The 23,360-nt window shown below is 31.7% G+C and overlaps 1 protein-coding gene across 10 annotated transcripts in view; it reads left to right on the top strand.

Annotated features, from left to right (window-relative positions):
* LOC119616127 overlaps nucleotides 1–23,360 on the top strand; it is a 66,258-nt gene that overhangs the window by 17,685 nt on the left and 25,213 nt on the right. For all 10 annotated transcript variants that reach the window (XM_037972346.1, XM_037972344.1, XM_037972343.1 and 7 more), the window contains exon 2: nucleotides 6,933–9,242. In XM_037972346.1, the coding sequence (XP_037828274.1) occupies nucleotides 6,933–9,242 (2,310 nt within the window). The remainder of the gene's footprint in view (nucleotides 1–6,932; nucleotides 9,243–23,360) is intronic.

The following is a 23,360-nucleotide window of genomic DNA, read 5'->3' as shown; positions in this document are numbered from 1 at the left end:
CCTCTTTTTGGCCAATTTGGGCGTGGCGATACTGCATTATAATAAAGACAATAACACAGACCAAAAAATGTTTAAACCAGAGACCAAAGTATTCTAAAGGATTGAGAAGCGCTGAGTCCGAATCGTTCCTTTGAATTTGTCCTTCACACCAACATTTTCCAGATATCGTGTCATGATGTTAAAAAAAACTCTTTTTGGCCAATTTGGGCCAAAAATTTGTTATGGCATTTGAAAGTCCAATCAAATTATCAAATCACAAATAATTTCATATAATTTTCCGTTTTTTTTTAAATATTCCAAAATGTTCTATCGACTACTGCATTATGGTAAAGACAATAACACAAACCAACAAATTTTTAACCCAGAGACCAAATTATACTAAATGTTCTAAAGTATTGAGCAGCACTGAGTGCTACTTTGGCCTTAGGATTTATCCGTCACATAACGTTTTCCAGATATCGTGCTATGAAGTTGGAAAAATCCCTTTGTGGCCATGTTTAATATGCTATAACAACTCGACGACAACTTTATTTATAAAATCTGAAAGTCCAATTTGTTCTTTCCTGGGGATAAAGCTTTCGATTAATACAGCTGTCGCTGAGTCTAACTTGTTTACCAACATCTTTGAATCAGTTTATTCTGAAACATTTAATATTTATTGTTAAATTTCTATTTTTAAAATAACTAAATATTTAAAAATACAAGTTTTCTTAATTCATGGAATTTTTATAAATTACAATTTGTAAACCCCAATAAAAGTGTTTATTTCCTTTAAGGTTTTTCTTAAAAATCCCCCGATACTAAGAAGCAAACCGGATTTAGCTTAAAATGTCAAAATATACATACACATCCATGTAATATATATTTTTTATGAGAACGTTGTACTTACAGTACTTGTTATTATTTTGTATTTTTCTTTTCTGTGTAAAATTAATTAATTATCAAATTTTAAGGTTATATAAGGAAAATGTAAAACAAGTGGCAAGGCGGCGTCAGCTGTTTTGACACGTGTAGTTATTGCAACAAGGAGAAATTGTAGTTTTTTTCTAAATTCTTTATAAATAGAATAATTAATCTTATTGTAACAATTTACAACCAGATGTTTAGTTTAATTACAAGTACAATTTTTTTCATATATATTTATGCACCATTAACAATTATTTTTCCGAGTCAATTTTTGTGTTTTTTGTTTAGTTTTTATAATTTTTTTTGTGCTTTTGGAGAAGATCCAATAAAAGTACTTGGAATATAAAACATGCAGTTGTTGTATTGTTTATTTCGCCATAAATTTGGCGATCACGTAATTTTTTTATAATAAATTGAAAAAAAATATATACACCGAATAAACTATTTACTTGGTGGCATATTGAACAAAAAGAAATTGCAGTTGTATTTTTTAATAACTGAAAAAAATCTTTGGCATTGAGTTTTAATATAAATTTTGAACTTGCACCTTTTTATACTGTAAAGAAAAACTTTTAAGCATGTTTTAAAATTTTAACAGATAAAACTTCTTATTTCCGGCAAATATTTTCATTAATTAATTAAAAAGTAAATATAGAACAATTTTAAATAAATAAATGATTAGTATTTAACAAAAAAAAAAACACAAGGCATTCCCCCAAATTCTCATTATTTATTTACAGCTTCCAATTTTATTTACTATCTCCCTTGTGTTTACACTCTAAATATTTATTTAAATCAAATTATTTAGTGCTGCTCAATTTTCAGTGATTCTTAATCTTTTATTTACAAATCGCCAAAATTACCTTAGTGTTATCATAGTGCAAAGGTCTGCTTTTATTGGGATATGCTTATAAAAACAGGGGTAATGTAGTATTCCATATTATGATGCCCTGAGGTTGGCTTTTTGGAGGCTTAATTTTTAATTTGATTAACAAAAGTTTATCTGTCCACAAACTCTTTTAAAAATCTAATTAAGGACTTACCCTCAGAAAGGATGCTTTTAAAAATTCATATTCTCTGAGTGGGAAATCTGGCAACAATTGAATAATTTTCAATTTCTTTGATCAATAATTGATTAAAGAGAATAAATTCTCCCAATAACAAATGAGAAAAAAATCAGGTTTTCATATAATAAATTCAATTTTGAATTTTGTTTCAAACTCGGGGAATTTTCACGAACAGTTTTTAAATACCTAGTTTGAAAAGATTTGGAAAAGCTCAAACTTCGGGTAGGAACTTTTTTATCAGAACTCAAACTAGAACAGAACTTAACTAGAACTGAACTAGAACTGAACTAGAACTGTACTAGAACTGAACTAGAACTGAACTAGAAATGAACTAGAACTAAACTAGAACTGAACTAGAACTGAACTTAACTAGAACTGAACAAGAACTGAACTAAAACTAAACTAGAACTGAACTAGAACGAACTAAGACTGAACTAGTACTGAACTAGAACTGAACTAGAACTGAACTAGAACTGAACTAGAACTGAACTAGAACTGAACTAGAACTGAACTAGAACTGAACTAGAACTGAACTAGAACTGAACTAGAACTGAACTAGAACTAACTAGAACTGAACTAGAACTGAACTAGAACTGAACTAGAACTGAACTAGAACTGAACTAGAACTGAACTAGAACTGAACTAGAACTGAACTACTGAACTGAAACTAGAACTGAACTAGAACTGAACTAGAACTGACTAGAACTGAACTAGAACTGAACTAGAACTGAACTAGAACTAAACTAGAACTGAACTAGAACTGAACTAGAACTGAACTAGAACGAAACTAGAACTGAACTAGAACTGAAACTAGAACTGAACTAGAACCGAACTAGAACTGAACTAGAACTGAACAAGAACTGAACTACGAACTCGAACTAGAAACTGAACTAGAACTGACTAGAACTGAACTAGAACTGACTAGAACTGAACTAGAACTGAACTAGAACGAACGAGAAACTGAACTAGTAACTGACTAGAACTGAACTAGAACTGAACTAGAACTGAACTAGAACTGAACTAGAACGAACTAGAACTGAACTAGTACTGAACTAGAACTGAACTAGAACTGAACTAGAACTGAACTAGAACTGAACTAGAACTGAACTAGAACTGAACTAGAACTGAACTAGAACTGAACTAGAACTGAACTAGTACTGAACTAGTACTGAACTAGTACTGAACTAGAACTGAACTAGAACTGAACTAGAACTGAACTAGAACTGAACTAGAACTGAACTAGTACTGAACTAGAACCGAACTAGAACTGAACTAGAACTGAACTAAAACTGAACTAGAACTGAACTAGAACTGAACTAGAACTGAACTAGAACTGAACTAGAACTTTACTAAAACTTTACTAAAACTGAACTAGAACTGAACTAGAACTGAACTAGAACTGAACTAGAACTGAACTAGAACTGAACTAGAACTAAACAAGAACTGAACTAGAACTGAACTAGAACTGAACTAGAACTGAACTAGAACTGAACTAGAACTGAACTAGAACTGAACTAGAACTAGAACTGAACTAGAACTAGAACTGAACTAGAACTAGAACTGAACTAGAACTGAACTAGAACTGAAGTAGAACTGAACTAGAACTGAACTAGAACTGAACTGGAACTGAACTAGAACTGAACTAGAACTGAACTAGAACTGAACTAGAACTGAACTAGAACTGAACTAGAACTGAACTAGAACTGAACTAGAACTGAACTAGAACTGAACTAGAACTGAACTAGAACTGAACTAGAACTGAACAAGAACTGAACTAGAACTGAACTAGAACTGAACTAGAACTGAACTAGAACTGAAATAGAACTGAAATAGAAACTGAACTAGAACTAGAACTGAACTAGAACTAAACTAGAACTGAACTAGAACTGAACTAGAACTGAACTAGAACTGAACTAGAACTGAACTAGAACTGAACTAGAACTGAACTAGAACTGAACTAGAACTGAACTAGAACTGAACTAGAACTGAACTAGAACTGAACTAGAACTGAACTAGAACTGAACTAGAACTGAACTAGAACTGAACTAGAACTGAACTAGAACTGAACTAGAACTGACTAGAACTGAACTAGAACTGAACTAGAACTGAACTAGAACTGAACTAGAACACTGAACTAGAACTGAACTAGAACTGAACTAGAACTGACTAGAACTGAACTAGAACTGAACTAGAACTAGAACTAGAACTGAACTAGAACTGAACTAGAACTGAACTAGAACTGACTAGAACTGAACGTAGAACTGAACTAGAACTGAACTAGAACTGAACTAGAAATGACTGAACTGACTAGAACTGAACTAGAACTGAACTAGAACTGAACTATGAACGGAACTAGAACTAGAACTAGAACTGAACTAGAACTGAACTAGAACTGAACTAGAACTGAACTAGAACTGAACTAGAACTGAACTAGAACTGAACTAGAACTGAACTAGAACTGAACTAGAACTGAACTAGAACTGAACTAGAACTGAACTAGAACTGAACTAGAACTGAACTAGAACTGAACTAGAACTGACTAGAACTGAACTAGAACTGAACTAGAACTGAACTAGAACTGAACTAGAACTGAACTAGAACTGACTAGAACTGAACTAGAACTGAACTAGAACTGAACTAGAACTGAACTAGAACTGAACTAGAACTGAACTAGAACTGAACTAGAACTGAACTAGAACTGACTAGAACTGAACTAGAACTGAACTAGAACGGAACTAGAACTGAACTAGAACTGAACTAGAACTGAACTAGAACTGAACTAGGAACTGAACTAGAACTGAACTAGAACTGACTAGAACTGAACTAGAACTGAACTAGGAACTGAACTAGAAACTGAACTAGAACTGAACTAGAACTGAACTAGAACGGAACTAGAACTGAACTAGAACTGAACTAGACTGAACTAGAAACTGAACTAGAACTGAACTAGAACTGAACTAGAACTGAACTAGAACTGAAACTAGAACTGAACTAGAATGAACTAGAACTCTGAACTAGAACTGAACTAGAAACTGAACTGATACTGAACTAGAAACTGAACTAGAACTGAACTAGAACTGAACTAGAACTGAACTAGACTGAACCTAAGAACTGAAACTAGAACTGAACTAGAACTAGAACTGAACTAGAACTGAACTAGAACTGAACTAGAACTGAACTAGAACTGAACTAGAACTGAACTAGAACTGAACTAGAACTGAACTAGAACTGAACTAGAACTGAACTAGAACTGAACTAGAACTGAACTAGAACTGAACTAGAACTGAACTAGAACTGAACTAGAACTGAACTAGAACTGAACTAGAACTGAACTAGAACTGAACTAGAACTGAACTAGAACTGAACTAGAACTGAACTAGAACTGAACTAGAACTGAACTAGAACTGAACTAGAACTGAACTAGAACTGAACTAGAACTGAACTAGAACTGAACTAGAACTGAACTAGAACTGAACTAGAACTGAACTAGAACTGAACTAGAACTGAACTAGAACTGAACTAGAACTGAACTAGAACTGAACTAGAACTGAACTAGAACTGAACTAGAACTGAACTAGAACTGAACTAGAACTGAACTATAACTGAACTAGAACTGAACTAGAACTGAACTAGAACTGAACTAGACTGAACTAGAACTGAACTAGAACTGAACTAGAACTGAACTAGAACTGACTAGACTGACTAGAACTGAACTAGAACTGAACTAGAACTGAACTAGAACTGAACTAGAACGAACTAGAACTATAACTAGAACTAGAACTAGAACTACTGAACTAGAACTGACTGAACTGAACTAGAACTGAACTAGAACGAACTAGAAACTGAACTAGACTGAACTAGAACTGAACTAGAACTGAACTAGAACTGAACTAGAACTGAACTAGAACTGAACTAGAACTGAACTAGAACTGAACTAGACTGAACTAGAACTTAACTAGAACTGACTAAACTGAACTAAACTAGAACTGTACTAGAACTGAACTGGAACTGATTTAAACCTGAACTAGAACTAATTTGTTTTACTAATAAAGTGTATTTCTCCCACCATTTTGGTACTTTCATAATCTTTTTTCAAATTTTCGATTAATTTCAAATTAGTTTTCATTTCCACTTAATTAAATTTCAACAAACGAATAAACTCTTTAAAAACTCTGTCAAAAATCTTTATTACTTTTATATAGCGAAATATTTTCCAAACAATTTTCAGATTTGCTCACTTTTGCACGACTTTTATTGTACGAAAAAATAATAATAATAAACAATAGAAAATATATAAAAATTTCTATTACTCTATATACTAAACAGCACTCACTCTCTTTCTCTAACTTACACAGAAATATGTACATTTCAATATAATGAAAGCGATACGATACTCAATTAGATTCTTCTTTTTTTCCAGTTTTAAATTTACTCCAAATTGATTGGTTGGGGTATTGTTTGTTTGGTTGGCATTTCATTTGATTTGATTTTATTGTATTGAATTGTATTATTGTATGCAAAGCATGGTATTATTTAAATGTATTTTACTTATTTATTTATTATTATCATTATTACTACATATTGCTATTATTATTATAATTTCTACTCTCTCTTTCTTGCTCTATGGCTCCGCAAAAAAAAAACTCAGGCTCACCCACTCATATATAGTACTGAGAACGGCACTATTTTATTTTGATTAAAATTGGCATAAATAACCATCTACTCTAAATATTCCTTAGATTAATTCTAACAATTAGAACTGTGTGTATAACAGTTTTTTCTTTCTTTCTTTTCTAATAAGTTTTTGTTTGAGTAAAAATGGTGGTATTAGAAGAGAGGAACTCGTATCTCTTCTAATATACCTTGTAGAGAGTAGAGTTTTGTGCGAGCGTTATTATTATTTGTAACGGTGTATTTATATTTGTTTTTGTTTTGTTTATTGTTTGAATATATTTACAGTGCTAGCAGAGAAAACTTGTATAGTAGCGATCAACAACAACAACAACAAAATCATCAATTTAAACAACAACAACAACAATTAAAGCAACAACAGCGCCAACAACCGCAACACCATTCGCATCAACATTTGCTGCGCCAGTCTCTGATCAACCTTACAAGCGCTCAGAACACACAGACTCAGACTGCTCCTCTATACAGTAGTCATTCGGATAATAACAGTTATTGTAGTGCCGTAACAACACACGAAGGAGCAACCACCTCCGATCAAGATCAAGAACAACAACACCATCATTTACAGCAGCAAACGGCTGGTGATCAAACCAGTAGTAGCGTTAGTTATCGGTCGCGTAATACGTCGCGTAAAAACAGTGATCACGTTTCGTCCTCTACGCGTAATCAGCTGCACAAATCGATATCGTGCAGTTGTGAGTCTCTTAAATGTGCATTAGTTGTTAGTGATACGTTACCGGCTGCAACATCCACCACCAACACCACCACACACACCACTAGTGCTAAAGGTGCGTCACGCAACTATTACGGTCTCAGCACCGACAACGACAACGAATTCTTACTTGACAGCGAAGTTAAACCACACCGCGAGGAGAAAGGTAGTGATTTCGGCAAGCCTAGCAGGCTAGGCGGCAACGCCACCACCACCTGCCCCCGAAGTTCAACAGGTGATGATCATCACTCACTGCAGTACGAGACATCATCAGCAGGCTTACGCTTTAGTAGCGTTTCGAAACAAAACTCTTACGATAGTGGTTCACCGCAGCTGTTGACCCTTGCGGACGCCAATCAGCGTTATCATCAGCAGCAACACAGCCCAACCAGTCGTCTCTCGTACAGTCCCAACAGCAAAAGTAGTAGCTTGGCCATAGCCGATGATTATCAGGATTCACAGCAAACACAGGGAGATTTCAAACATCTAGTCGTTCATAATCTAAGCAGCTCGGATCCGTTAAGCCAAACCAGCAGTTATAGTCATCATCAACTAGAAGACGCCAACAATTGTCCACTGCTAAAGACACACTACAGCGATTGTAATATTTATGCCAAGAACGAATTAGATTCGCAATCACAGCAACCGGACAAGCAGCAGTTGGTAAATAAAGCCTATATCTTCAAGTGCATCGGGAATAGTCCGTCTTTCTTGAAGACCAATAAAATCAAAGAACAGTCGCGTAAACTGAGAAATCTGTCGCTGAAAACTCATCCTACGGGCAAGAAAAAAAGTCAAATACTAGCCAAGTCAAACGCGGTGTCCGATAATTCTCTGCATCCGGGAGACAAGTATCTTAATCTCTACCTGGTGGAGAAGAAACAGCAACAACAGCAGCAGCAACAACAGTCGACTTCAACTTCACCATCAGTGGCTTCCGGACACCAAGTGTCGCGACACAGTACTCCTTACATAGTGAACGGTGCTGTCAAGTCCTCATATCCCACATATCGTTCCTCAATTAAAAGTGAAACAGCCGTAAGTGCCGTCTTAGCAGCAGCCGCCGCAGCAGCCGCATCCGCCAACAGTAGCAATTCGTATTTGCAGCAACAGCAACAGATATTCGGCGGCAAAAGTAGTAGTGTCAATTATTTATCCTCCAACCCAACCTCCAGCAAACAGCAGCAGACGCACCAGCAGCAATATAAAACAGCCAAAATTAATAACAAAGGCTGCAATCTGGTCAACAACGGCAACAAACTTAGTGTTAGCACTAATTCGTGCAATCGCCTACATGCCGGCTCACCCCATGCAATATCACCGAAAAGTTCTTTATCGAGTAACGGACACCTCAATAAGTATTGTCTGACCGATATAAGTCGTCGCAAAACCGAATTCAATCGACAGCTTAGTGCACCGACTGATTACACCCATCATTCATCGAGTAACGGTTCACATCAATCCACCAACGAGGTCGTTGGCGGCGAATCAACATCGACCGTTGCCAGTGCTGGCGTTAAAACACCAGCCTACTTGCAACAGCACTCGTTACCCAATCAACAGCAGCAGCAACAACAGCAAAATCCACAAACCCAACAGACACCACATACCACACACTATCAGCCCCATTATCATCAGCATCATCAACATCATCATCAGCAGCAGCAACAACAGCTGCATCAACACCAACATCCCCATCATCAACAACAACTACTACAGCAGCAGCAACATCACTATCAACACAGTCAACAGCACCTTCCACAACATCACTCAGCAACAGTATTAACGAAACCAACATCGAACTCGTGTACGAACAGTTTCAATAGACGCCACATTAAACGTCAGAAAAATACGAAATTAAATGAAAGGTATGTATCACAGAGAGATGATGATATCAATTTATGTATGTAGTCATACATACATTAACATGTTTGTATGTATTTACTTGGAAGCAGTATAATTCGATAAAACATGCATTAAATCAGGGTCGTAGTTATTATATTATCGTAGGAGAGTTTAAGAATTTTGACCTTCCGATTTAAAACGGTTAGACTTCTAGTCTTTACTCCCTATCCTTGGATAGTTAGTTAGTTTGAAAGAATCTAAAGCACCTAGGCCACTATCGGGCCTGTTGTGAGCTCCTCTACCAGAGTCTCTGGTGGGAATCGATACGACGATCTTCGAACTGAAGCGCTCAACACTACCAATTAACCTTAGTGTGAGCTTTTGTAGAGCGGGACAGTCAAACAAAAGATATTGATCGCCTAATCACGAGACTAAACTTTCTATGAGTCCGAGACTTGAATAACTCAAATCTGATGACTAATACGTATTTGTTTAGAGCCATTATTTTGAATAATCTATAACAAATATTTCTTTTGCTTAAAAAACTACAGTTGACCTCAAACACCAATCCGATAAACAATCCAAATAAACAATAATCAGATTTGAAATATTCAAATCATTCTGCAAAGTCTGACTTTTATTTCCAAACAACAGTTCAGAGTCCAATATGCTTTTGTTATTTAAATGATCATCATTAAATAACTCAAAAATAATAAATAAAATAATCTTTTTTTCCGATTATCAAAGATCAAAGCCCTCTCTATACACTACGCTACTGTCTCATAAATTGCAAGTTGTACGCACTTTTGTTTAAACTAATATGAGGCACACTTTTTATGTAATTACGATCACCGACAGACATTAAATCGCGCGCAAACTTTTGCTAATTTATTAATAGCGTTATTTTTTTAAGTTTCAACTGATAATTTGGAACTTCAGGGTTTTCTCTATTGGTTGGCAATTGTGTTTTTATTTTCTCTACAAATCTTAATTGGATTTGTATGGAAACATGTTTTTATTGTAGTCATAAAAAAAAGTTTAATTTGTATTTAAATTTAGGGGGCTTTAAAGCTTAGAGAAATATGTTAAGTTTGTGAAAGAGTTTGCAAGCAGATTAATAGAAATATTCCATAAATTTAGCTTTATTTGATCTACAATTGATCCATATTTAAAAATATAATCGATCAGGATCAGCATTTCTCTGTTTAATTTAGTATTTAATATGATCGATGATCAATCAAGATAATTATCTTAATTTGTATTTGTGATCGATGATCGATCATATCAAATACTAAATTAATCAGAGAAATGCTGATCCTGATCGATTATATCGCTGAAAATTTATTTATTTGAATCGCAACAACTTTTGCAAGAATCTATCTATAATAGATCATAGACCCATATAAAAAATAAATTAATCTCTCACTAATCTAAAAAACGAGTATTCTTCATCGAATGATCGTTCATTTCAAACACAATTTCTAAAAAAAATATTCTGATGAATGAAACCAAATCATCGCATTCGAAATCGTATGATCAATGATATTACATTTAAGTGTAATAAACGATCTATATAGATCATAAAACCACATCAAAACAAACACGATCATATCGTTAAAATGTGAAGAAAGGGAATCGAATTTGTGATCGTATAATCGATCATGAAAACAAATTTCTAGAGTGAAAATAAAGAAAAAGGAAAGTAACGATCACTTTAACCCGATCGATTGATCGAGAGTTCAACTCTCTTCTGACAAAGCGCGTATATCTGATCGATCATATCTAGCCGAATAACCACATTTGTGATCGAATGATCGATGACGTTGGAAACAAATATCGGCAGCGTTTATCATGTAATGAAAGGAATGTCACGATCGCTTTTACACGATCGGGAATTTGGTAGTCCGATCATAGGTTTTTCATCGAAAATTTTGTATTTTTCTAATTGAACTTTGACCTTCTACTAAGAACTTAAAGATTTTATCTTATTTCCAGAGGATAACTTTTAGTGCTCTGTCAATGTTCACTGTTATATTGCTTCGACTTCGAATACTGTACCAATTAATTTAGTTTCTTCAAACTAAGTAACAGTATATTCAAATCCAACAGCTCCTTATTAGCTCTAAGCTTTCGTTATTGAATCGATCATATCGAAAACAAATTCCGACAATTAAATTATAGTTGGATGTGTAAAGAACAAGTAATGAAGAACAAGTAATTAACAAACAGTCGTCTAACAAAAATCGCTTCAATCTAACCTAACTTTTTTTAAGATCTCTTCTACCATTGAAGGGTACTCACAATTCGTGTTAACCTACAATAATCGATTGGAATTCAAAATAAACTCATAAAAAATAATTTAAAAAAAAACTAAAACATTAAATAAAAATGTTTATGAGCACCCAACAATTATTGTAATACAACATGTTCGTAAAACTGCTGACACAGCAATGGGCAACCTTGAAGTGGAAGACTTAAACAAATCACAAACTATTATCAATACATTTGTTTTTTGAAATGCCCGCAGTGTTAGCAAAATTGTTTGTTATTTTTTTTAAATTTTTTAAAACTTAAACATTTCAAAAATAAATTTTCCCAAATCTTGTAACAAAATCAATCAATTTTAAGTAAAATACTGTATTTTAAACAATGAAAGATATGAATAATTTTCATAACAAAAATTATTGTTATTATTATTATTTTCATGCCCATCATTCTAAATTAAAATCGTAATCAAATAAAAACAGCAAAAGAAATGAAAGAGAGATTCTTGACATTGATCTACAACAATTTCAACAACATTCCGCGTAATATTTATCTATGAGTTTGATTTGTGTTCTTCATTTGTTAGGTTTTTTTTTAAGTTTCTATGTGTGTATGTGTGTGTGAAAACTGTTTAATATGTAGATTTCTATATTGTAAAGAAAATGTAGGAAATTTTAATTAATATATGAAACATTTATATTATTTTATACTTAAAACAAATATAACAACAACAACAAGAGCAATAACAATAACAATTACAAAAAAACAAGTACTGCTACCTATAACAAGTACAAAAAAAAGAAATAAATTAAAAAAATCTCAAAACCATGTGTTCAGTGTTGTTGTTTAATATGCGTACTATTTGTATAAAAATATAATACTTATAGTCAGCATCAATAAGTTGTGGTGGGAAGTTAATTGATTTTGTAATTGTTTGTTAAGATAATCAAGATGTTGATGAGTACTTGAGTATAAAAGGATCCATATTTCTTTTTAAATTTTTTAGAAACTTCAATAGTTCTTAACTCTCGACAATTTAGTCTAAAATTATTTTAAAATCATAACAAAACTTATCAAACTCACACTTTATAAGACGATTATATCCTGGTGAATATAATGGCGTATTCAGTCAAAATCGAGGAACGTTCTTATTTTAATGAAGTCAGTTATAAATCTGTCTATTAATTAGTATAAAGTCTTGTCTATAGTCTCACCTATATTAACTGGACTCGTCTAAAAATCTTCTATAGCCTCGTTAATAGTCTCTTCTATAAATTCCATAAGCTAAACTATAGTGTCGACTTCTCCATAGACTCGTTTGTAAACTCGCCTTTAAACTTGTCCATAAACTCGCCCATAGTTTTTGTCTATAGACTAGCCTATATTCTCGTCTATAAATCAGTCTATAGTGTGTTCCATAATCTCGTCTAGAGTCTGGTATAGTCTGATCTTCCAGTCTACAAATTTATCTGTATCCTAGTTTTAAATCTCGCTAATAATGCCGCCTATAAGCTCTTCTATAGTCTTGACCATGGTCTTGTCTATAAACTCATCTATAGTATCGCTCAAAACTCGTCTATAATATCGACTAAAAATGTAACTAATAACTCCTCTATAGTCTCTTGTTTAAACTTGTCTAGAAACTAGGGTGATCGACTCGATTTTTCAACCGGTTTTAAAACCGGTTTTTTCTGCTTTACCAGTGTCGGTTTTTTCTTAATGTAGATTTTTCGAATATCGAATAACCCGGTTTTTTCACTTTTTAAAAACCGGTTTCGAATACTTTTATTTGCTTTGTATTCAAAGATTATTTAAATGAAATTTTTAAGTAAATAATAATACATCTAAATTTTAAAATTATTTGAGTCGAGGAACTAGCGTATATTTTTCTAAAACTCCTTTGGTTAAACTTTTTTGATTTTCCTAATTAATTAAAAAAATTTATTTGTAAAATTGATAACTGTTTGATAAAAATTTATCAATCTTAAGATTATATTCAATTTACAATAATTAATTTACGGCTGAAATTTTATGGAAGTGTTCTAAACAGGGCTTTTGAAATAAGCTAGGATTACATAGTACCTTATGTTTAACAGAAGTGTCCCACTTTTTTCCTAATTTTTTTATATTAATGAAATAATGTAAATCAGACGACTAGATCTATAGTTATAATCTTTTAAACTGTTAAAAATCATTTCAGGCCATGTTTTATTAATCAAATTTAAACATAAACATTAAGTTTTTCAAATTAAAATATTTTTTTTTTATTTATAATGAAAAACCGGTTAACCGGTTTTTTCTGAATTTGAAAAATATCAACCGGTTTTTTTTAAATGTCAACTATTCGAACTATTCGAAAACCGGTTTTTGGAAAATGTCGAATAATCGATCACCCTACTAGAAACTCGTCTATAGTTTTGTCTATAAACTTGCTTATAATCTCGCCTATAAATTTAACAATAATGTGGTCCATTAACTCGTCTATATACATATATTCCCGTCTACAAACATGTCTGTAGCCTTGTTTTTAAACACGCGATAATGTTTCATCTACACAGAGGAAAAAAGAAACATACACGCATGGTACCAAATTGACACCAAACTGTTTATAATTTTTCAATATCAATATCAAGTGAGCTTACTACGTTTGTTAACATTTAGACAACGGATGTGTATAAAATGTAGATTTCGACAACGAATTTTTGCAATGTTGTCAACATTACATAGTGTTGTCGTACGTATGTATATACTTCGACAACGAATGTTATTGAAAAATTATAAATTCTTTGGTGTCAATTTGGTACCAGGCGTGTATATTTCCTTTTCCCTCTGAAACTTGTCTAAAGTCTCGCTTATGAACTGATCTATAGTCTCGTATAAAAACTTGACTGGTCTACAGCCTCGTTCTCATCTATAGTTTGGGCAATAAATTTGTATCGCTGTTAAACTCGCCTGAAAACTTGTCTATAATCTCGTCTTTCACCTTTATAAACTCGCCTATAGTCTTGACTCGTCTCTCTTATCTGGCCTATAGTGTTGTCTTCAAACTCGTTTATGTCTATTACTTCGTCTAGCAACTAATGTTATCTATAATCTCTATCTATCTAATTTTAATGCATCTGTAAGCTTGTCTATCTCGTTTTCAAACTCGTCTATAAATTTGTCTATAATCTATTGCTTTTAAATTCATTTCCCTAATAAACTCGTCTAATTTCTCTCCTAGAAACTTTTCACGTCAATAAATTTGTCGAAAAACTTGTCTATTGTCGTGTCCTTAATATTGTCTAAAGTATTCTCTATAATTTTGTCGGCTCTCCGTCTGCATGCTTGTCAATATTGCACGTTTTAAAATTCGTCCTTAATTTTGTCTATATTCTCGTCTATAAACTTGTCTGGTCTATAGTCTAGTCTTCAAATTCGTTTATGGTCTTGTCTATAGCCTCGTCCATCAACTAATCTTTAGTCTCGTTTATAAATTTCTCTTTAATCTCTAACTATCTCTTTTAATCGTATCTATAAGATTGTCTATAAACTCGTCTATAGTATTGCCTACAGTATCGTTTTCAAACTCATCTAAAAATTTACCTGTAATCACGTTTATCGTCTTTAAATTCATTTCTCTAATAAACTCTTCTATTTTCTCTTATATAGAGGTGTTTCAATAAATTTGTCTAGAAACTCTTCTATGGTAATATCCATAACCTATTCTATAGTCTTGTCTAAAGTATTGTCTATAATTTTGTCAGCTCTCCGTCTGCCAGCTGGTCTATAAACTATAGTCTATAGTTTGGCTTACATTATGGTTGTTAAACTCGTCTATAATGTCGTCTATCGTGTCTATAAATCTTGTCTATAATCTCGTTAAACACCTTTAAACGCGACGAAAGCTTGTCTATAAACTTGTCCATAGTCTAATGTAGTTCTTAATCTTGTGTATCGACTTTAAATTCATTTCCCTAATAAGCTAGTCTATTTTTTCTTCTAGAAACTTGTCTCGTCAATAAATTTGTCTATAAACTCGTCTACAGTCGTCTATAATATTGTCGATATTCTTGTCTATAATCTCGTCTAAATACTTGTTTTAAAGTTTTCCATAATATTGTCCATAAACTCGTCTAATAACTCGCTTTTAAATTTGTTTATAAACTCGTCTTAAATTTAACTGTAGTATCGTCTATCAACTCATCTAATCTATAGTGTTTTCTATCTGTCTGTAGTCGTCTAAGATCGTGCGATTAAGTAATACCCGTTTATATCTTGAGAGAGATAGGTATGTATGACAAATCCCTATCTTAAAAGAAAATATTAAAAATGTGCGAACATTTTGAACCGATTTGATTGGCCATAATCCGGAAATCATAAATTAATAAAATATATTTTCTTATTAAAGATTAATTTTTTTTTAAATCATTCTTTCCCCAAAAAAACCCGTAATTATATTCTTAAGAATAATTTGTTTACAAAAAAACAATAATTTATATATTTTTTTAATAATCTTAACAAAAAACTAAATTTATTATTGTTTTTATTACTAATCGTTTTATAAAAATATAATTTTTTTTTGCAAAATTTGAAATGTTTATTTTTATTAGTTCATATTAATTATACTACTGACTCAATGACTGACTGATTGACTGAATCCAATCAAAGTACATATTTCTTGTTTTATTTTTTTCTCTCTCTAAACTTATGTTTATTAATGTATCTTCATCATATTGTATAATAATTCTTAATTTATTATTATTTTGTTTGTTTTCTTTTTTTCCAATTTATTAATCTCTGACTGGCTAAAGTGGTGTATAAATTAATTTAAAAAATAACAAAAAATTTATTAAAAATTCTATTTAATTTATTAAACATTATGCATACGTAACGTACAATAACATCAACAGAAAAGAAAGAAAAAAAAAAACAAATAAATACTAGTAATAATAAAAATAAGAAGAAAAAAAAAATACTCAAGTGCCAAACAGGTTATCATCATTATCATCTTAATAAAGACGATGATCTTGTTGGCTGGCTGTTTAGGAATAGAATGGAAATGTTAGGCCGGCTTGACTAAAGCAAATAAATTCCACAAAAAACAGTAGCAGCACACTTTGGAATGTATATTTTTTATTTTATTTTTATTTAAGAAGAAGTAATTTTTTTCTAAGCAACTAAATAATAATAATAATCATAAAAAATATCTAGTTCCATAAACTGTAGCAGGGAAACACGGAAACAAACAAAAATACTTTAGACAGACAGACAGACACATTTGACCATTGTGCAAAAATTCAATTTCAAATTCTAATTCAAAATAAAACAAAAAATTTCATTTATTGAAAAGTAAAGATAAACAAATAAATAAAAACCAGACTGTGGTGTGTTTTTGAAATTGATTATTTTCGTCTTGTTCTTTCTCATTTTTTTTTTTTTTTCCTTTTGGACAATATATAAACAATTTCCAAAAATAAAGATTTTTCTAAAGTTTTCATATAAATAATGTTAGTAATTATTTAAAATTAATTTATATTTTGAAATATGTAGAAAAGTTTTTTAGAGTTAATTTTTAAAATTCCTATCGGTCATTTATGCTCGGCGTGTTATTAAGTAAGAAACGAAAATGTATTATAAAAATTATTTAAATTATTTTAATTTATAAGAAAAATGTTTCAAAGTTAATTTCATAAGCAGCTTTTTATGGAAAGAATCTAACAATTCATTAATCTATAATCTGGGATATAGACTAACATATCACCTTTGAAAAGTCTACCATATCGTTCATAAACTTGTCTAGAGAGTTTATGTTTATTTACTCGACGTATATGTATATCTCAGTTGTAGACTAGTCCATCAACTTTAAACGTCTATAGTCTTCCCTATAATATCTTTTGTAGTCTCGTCTAAAAAACTCGCCTTTAAACTCGTCCAAAAACTTTTCTATAGCCTAGTCCATTAACTCGACTATGTTCTTGCCGACAAGCCCGTTCTTAAACTCGTCTATAGTATCGCTTTTAAACTTTTTTATCTTTTCTATTTTGGACAATTTCCTCTATAGTATCTTATACAAAATCGTCTATAAATTTGTCTCATGTCGTCATAAACTCACTTTGAAGTTTCGTCTATCACCGTCTAGTTTATAGTCTAGTCTATAGTCTAGTCTAGTCTAGTCTAGTCTATAGTCTAGTCTATAGTCTAGTCTATAGTCTAGTCTATAGTCTAGTCTATAGTCTAGTCATATAGTCTATAGTATATAGTCTAGTCTATAGTCTAGTCTAGTCTAGTTCTATAGTCTATAGTCTAGTCTATAGTCTAGGTCTATAGTCTAGTCTATAGTCTAGTCTATAGTCTAGTCTATAGTCTAGTCTATAGTCTAGTCTATAGTCTAGTCTATAGTCTAGTCTATAGTCTAGTCTATAGTCTAGTCTATAGTCTAGTCTATCGTTAGTCTATAGTCTAGTACTATAGTCTAGTCTATAGTCTAGTCTATAGTCTAGTCTATAGTCTAGTCTATAGTCTAGTCTATAGTCTAGTCTATAGTCTAGTCTATAGTCTAGTCCTATAGTCTAGTCTATAGTCTAGTCTATAGTCTAGTCTATAGTCTAGTCTATAGTCTAGTCTATAGTCTAGTCTATAGTCTAGTCTATAGTCTAGTCTATAGTCTAGTCTATAGTCTAGTCTATAGTCTAGTCTATAGTCTAGTCTATAGTCTAGTCTATAGTCTAGTCTATAGTCTAGTCTATAGTCTAGTCTATAGTCTATAGTCTAGTCTATAGTCTAGTCTATAGTCTAGTCTATAGTCTAGTCTATAGTCTAGTCTATAGTCTAGTCTATAGTCTAGTCTATAGTCTAGTCTATAGTCTAGTCTATAGTCTAGTCTATAGTCTAGTCTATAGTCTAGTCTATAGTCTAGTCTATAGTCTAGTCTATAGTCTAGTCTATAGTCTAGTCTATAGTCTAGTCTATAGTCTAGTCTATAGTCTAGTCTATAGTCTAGTCTATAGTCTAGTCTATAGTCTAGTCTATAGTCTAGTCTATAGTCTAGTCTATAGTCTAGTCTATAGTCTAGTCTATAGTCTAGTCTATAGTCTAGTCTATAGTCTAGTCTATAGTCTAGTCTATAGTCTAGTCTATAGTCTAGTCTATAGTCTAGTCTATAGTCTAGTCTATAGTCTAGTCTATAGTCTAGTCTATAGTCTAGTCTATAGTCTAGTCTATCTAGTCTATAGTCTAGTCTATAGTCTAGTCTATAGTCTAGTCTATAGTCTAGTCTATAGTCTAGTCTATAGTCTAGTCTATAGTCTAGTCTATAGTCTAGTCTATAGTCTAGTCTATAGTCTAGTCTATAGTCTAGTCTATAGTCTAGTCTATAGTCTAGTCTATAGTAGTCTATAGTCTAGTCTATAGTCTAGTCTATAGTCTAGTCTATAGTCTAGTCTATAGTCTAGTCTATAGTCTAGTCTATAGTCTAGTCTATAGTCTAGTCTATAGTCTAGTCTATAGTCTAGTCTATAGTCTAGTCTATAGTCTAGTCTATAGTCTAGTCTATAGTCTAGTCTATAGTCTAGTCTATAGTCTAGTCTATAGTCTAGTCTATAGTCTAGTCTATAGTCTAGTCTATAGTCTAGTCTATAGTCTAGTCTATAGTCTAGTCTAGTCTAGTCTATAGTCTAGTCTATAGTCTAGTCTATAGTCTAGTCTATAGTCTAGTCTATAGTCTAGTCTATAGTCTAGTCTATAGTCTAGTTTATAGTCTAATCTATAGTCTTTTCTATAATTTAGTATGTAGCCTAGTCTATAGGCAAAGTCCACTATCATAGTACTTGTCTCTTTATATGGGTCTCATTGAGAATCTACAATAACTTGGGTTGGGAAACTCTGATTTGAGCTTTACCAAAATCGGACGAGTATCGGATTTCGGCTACCGTTTTCAGAAGTTTTTTGTTTTTTTAAGATAAATGTACTTCTTAAAGTAAATACTGAAAAATTAATATTTATTTATGATATGTATCATTTTCGTAAGAAAAGATAAAATAAATTTCAAGAAAACACAAATATTCATAAAATTCTTACTCCAACTGCAATGTCTGAGGATGACAATTCAAAAAAATGCAAAATTTTGGGCCCAAACTTTATCATTTAACTTTAAGTATCACAAGAATTTTGTTATATGAAAAAATATTTAAACAATGCGCGAATATTAACATTTTATTATTATTTTTTACAAATAATTGTAATTCCAAAGCTAATAGGCAAACACTATTAAAATATTTACAAAACTATATCAATATATCGTGATTGCTTCCACGTTTTTATTTTGTTGTTGTGAGCATTTCGACTGTGTTTGTATTTTAGTTAAATTTTTATAGACCCAAAGTAGTAAATTATTTATAAACAAAACATGTGTGACATGAATATTAAATTAAAATAATAATAAACATATTTAGCCGCAAAACAGGTAGCACCTAAATATACAGAGTAATTTTGTTTCTTTCCTTTTTTTGCCTTTAGCTGTAAAACAACAAACAAATTGCAAAAAAAAAACTTAATTAAAAACTTTTTCAATTGACTTCATGTGGCCGATCAATTGCTCTCGAGTGTAAGAGTTTTCGGTCAATCGATCGTTCAACTGAGAAAAGTAGATTATTTCCACAAAATGACAGTGTCAAGTACAGTTGATTTTCGTCCTCGTTTTGCAAATCTTTTATATATTCATATAAACGTTTAGTTGTTAGTTTACCGTTATTATTGTCATTATTATATTTATATAGTTTTTTTTTTTTTTTTTTTTGTTGGTATAATTATTTTGTTTGTAGAGTTTGCGCACAAACAAAACAAAATAAAATGCTAACAACACTTTCATTATAATTATAATAACAAAAACATTTTAACAACAAAATCATAAAGAAAATTGGAAACAAGAAATGAGGGAGAAGCAGAGAAAAAAAAAACAGTAACAAACAATTCAGAAACTAAACAGAAATTGTGTGTTTTAATTAAGAGTAGAGAAGAAAAGAACTGTAATTTCAGAGTTTCACAAACAATTTGTTTGTAGGATCGGATAGTGGATAATGTAGGATCGAAATTGTTATAAAGAATAAAGTTCTATGAACCCAAAGCGTCATTGGTCCATAGCCATTTTTCTCATAAAGTTTTTTGGATTATGGTTGCATTTTTGTAAATGAGCGATATGTACAGATGTAATTATATATTATGAGATTACGGGTGGTATGAGTAATATTTTTTGAAATCGAAATTCATCATCCGATCAGTAATCTTCGAATCGAATCAGTACATCTTTTATTTTTTTATTTTAATTGATCTTTTCTTAAGGCGAAATGGATAATCAATATTATTGTTATAGATTCGTTAGTTCATTCGTTAGTTAGTTAGTTAGTTAGTTAGTTAGTTAGTTAGTTAGTTAGTTAGTTAGTTAGTTAGTTAGTTAGTTAGTTAGTTAGTTAGTTAGTTAGTTAGTTAGTTAGTTGGTTAGTTGGTTAGTTAGTTAGTTAGTTAGTTAGTTAGTTAGTTAGTTAGTTAGTTAGTTAGTTAGTTAGTTAGTTAGTTAGTTAGTTAGTTAGTTAGTTAGTTAGTTAGTTAGTTAGTTAGTTAGTTAGTTAGTTAGTTAGTTAGTTAGTTAGTTAGTTAGTTAGTTAGTTAGTTAGTTAGTTAGTTAGTTAGTTAGTTAGTTAGTAGTTAGTTAGTTAGTTAGTTAGTTAGTTAGTTAGTTAGTTAGTTAGTTAGTTCGTTAGTTTTCTTCGTTTCGTTCGTTTTCGTTCGTTCGTTCGTTCGTTCGTTCGTTCGTTCGTTCGTTCGTTCGTTTCGTTTCGTTCGTTCGTTCGTTCGTTCGTTCGTTCGTTCGTTTCGTTCTTCGTTCGTTCGTTCGTTCGTTTTCGTTCGTTCGTTCGTTCGTTCGTTCGTTCGTTTCGTTCGTTCGTTAGTTCGTTTAGTTAGTTAGTTAGTTCGTTCGTTCGTTAGTTAGTTCGTTCGTTAGTTAGTTCGTTAGTTAGTTAGTTAGTTAGTTAGTTAGTTAGTTAGTTAGTTTAGTCTATAGTCTAGTCTATAGTCTAGTCTATAGTCTAGTCTATAGTCTAGTCTATAGTCTAGTCTACAGTCTAGTCTATAGTCTAGTCTAGTCTAGTCTAGCCTAGTCTAGTCTATAGTCTAGTCTATCGCTAGTCTATGTCGTCTATAGTCTAGTCTATAGTCTAGTCTATAGTCTAGCCTATAGTCTAGTCTATAGTCTAGTCTATAGTCTAGTCTATAGTCTAGTCTATAGTCTTGTCTATAGTCTAGTCTATAGTCTAGTCTATAGTCTTGCCTATAGTCTATAGTCTTGTCTATAGTCTAGTCTACAGTCTAGTCTATAGTCTAGTCTATAGTACAGCCTACAGTATAGTATATAGTCTAGTCCACATTCTTGTCTATCTTATAGTCTAGTCTATATTCAGTCTATATTGTCTAGTTTATAATCAGTCCACAGTCTAGAAATTAGTTTAGTACTTTGAAACCTAAAAAGTACTATTTTCTTTATAAGTTAATACTATGAATTTCAAAATTTTATATTTCTACACCTGCCTCATACACCCTTGTATAGTATATCGACTATTAAGTATATAACAACTTAAGAACCCCTGTTATTGTTTGCATAGCCACTAGTAGTGGAGATTGTGTGGTTGTTTGGTTAATTTGCGGTTAACATGTGTTTGTTGACGGGCAAATATTGTTTAAAATTAGCAATTTTAAAATAAAACAGAAAAAAACTAACTTTTACATATTTCTATATCGGCCAAAAAATATAACATTTCTATAGATCAGATAGAGAACAACAATGAACCAACAAAAAAAACACACACACACTTTTTTCACTATCAAATGCACAATTATGATAAAAATTAATTGTATTATTTATATTTATAGAGTGAGTACTCAAATACTTGTAACGTACATATTTATATTGCCTTGAAACTTTCGGATAATCAAAGCTCTGCTTTACTATACAAAAAGTTTTAGTTTTTTTTCCAATCTCGAGTATGATGATGATGTTGTAGTTTGAACAGCACAAACATATGTATATTGTTGTTTTGTTATAAATATAATAGTTTTATGTGTTCATTTGTGTGTGTTTGTGTGTGTTTTTGAGTTTTTGCCCCAAGTATTGTCATCCTTCAAAAACTATAAATGTATAACAATCACTATTGGGGATAAACAAAACTTTGTTGTTTGTTTTGTTATTCTTTATATTGCTGTTGTTGTTGTTATTATTTGTTTACAGTTTCCAGTTTAATTCATTTTATTATAGTGAGAGTGAATGAGTTACTGAATAAGTGAGTGAATGTGAGAGTGACTGAATGTGTACATATTTGTTTTGGGAACAAATAATAACTGTTGTTGTCACATGGCAACGTCATATTTATTTAGCGTTTTTTTTTTTTTTTGTTTTTCTTTTCAATTTCCTGGTAAAATTTTTGGAAAAGTACAAAAACTTTTTGGGTAAAGTTTAATTCTTTTTTTTTCTAAAGTTTGTTGGTATTTATTTAAAAAGAAAATTATGTGCCTCCGGTGGGTTAGTGGTTAGTGTTCTAATCTGTAAGACTGGAGGTTGTGGGTTTTATTCCCATTAGAGATACTAGTAAAGGAGCGCACAAAAGAACCGACGGAAGTCTTGGTGTATTTGTACGTAGTTCATGTAACATACAATCTCCTTTCAAAGTGACTAACTTACTAACTAACTAACTAACTAACTAACTAACTAACTAAACTAACTAACTAACTAACTAACTAACTAACTAACTAACTAACTAACTAACTAACTAACTAACTAACTAACTAACTAACTAACTAACTAACTAACTAACTAACTAACTAACTAACTAACTAACTAACTAACT

Source organism: Lucilia sericata, unplaced genomic scaffold, assembly GCF_015586225.1.
Source record: "Lucilia sericata isolate MDLA Ls3-8-SP2 unplaced genomic scaffold, ASM1558622v1 Contig000058F_arrow, whole genome shotgun sequence".
NCBI classification, from domain to species: domain Eukaryota; kingdom Metazoa; phylum Arthropoda; class Insecta; order Diptera; family Calliphoridae; genus Lucilia; species Lucilia sericata.
The sequence above is the reverse complement of the archived record's forward strand: the minus strand, read 5'-3'. Positions and strand labels throughout refer to the sequence as shown.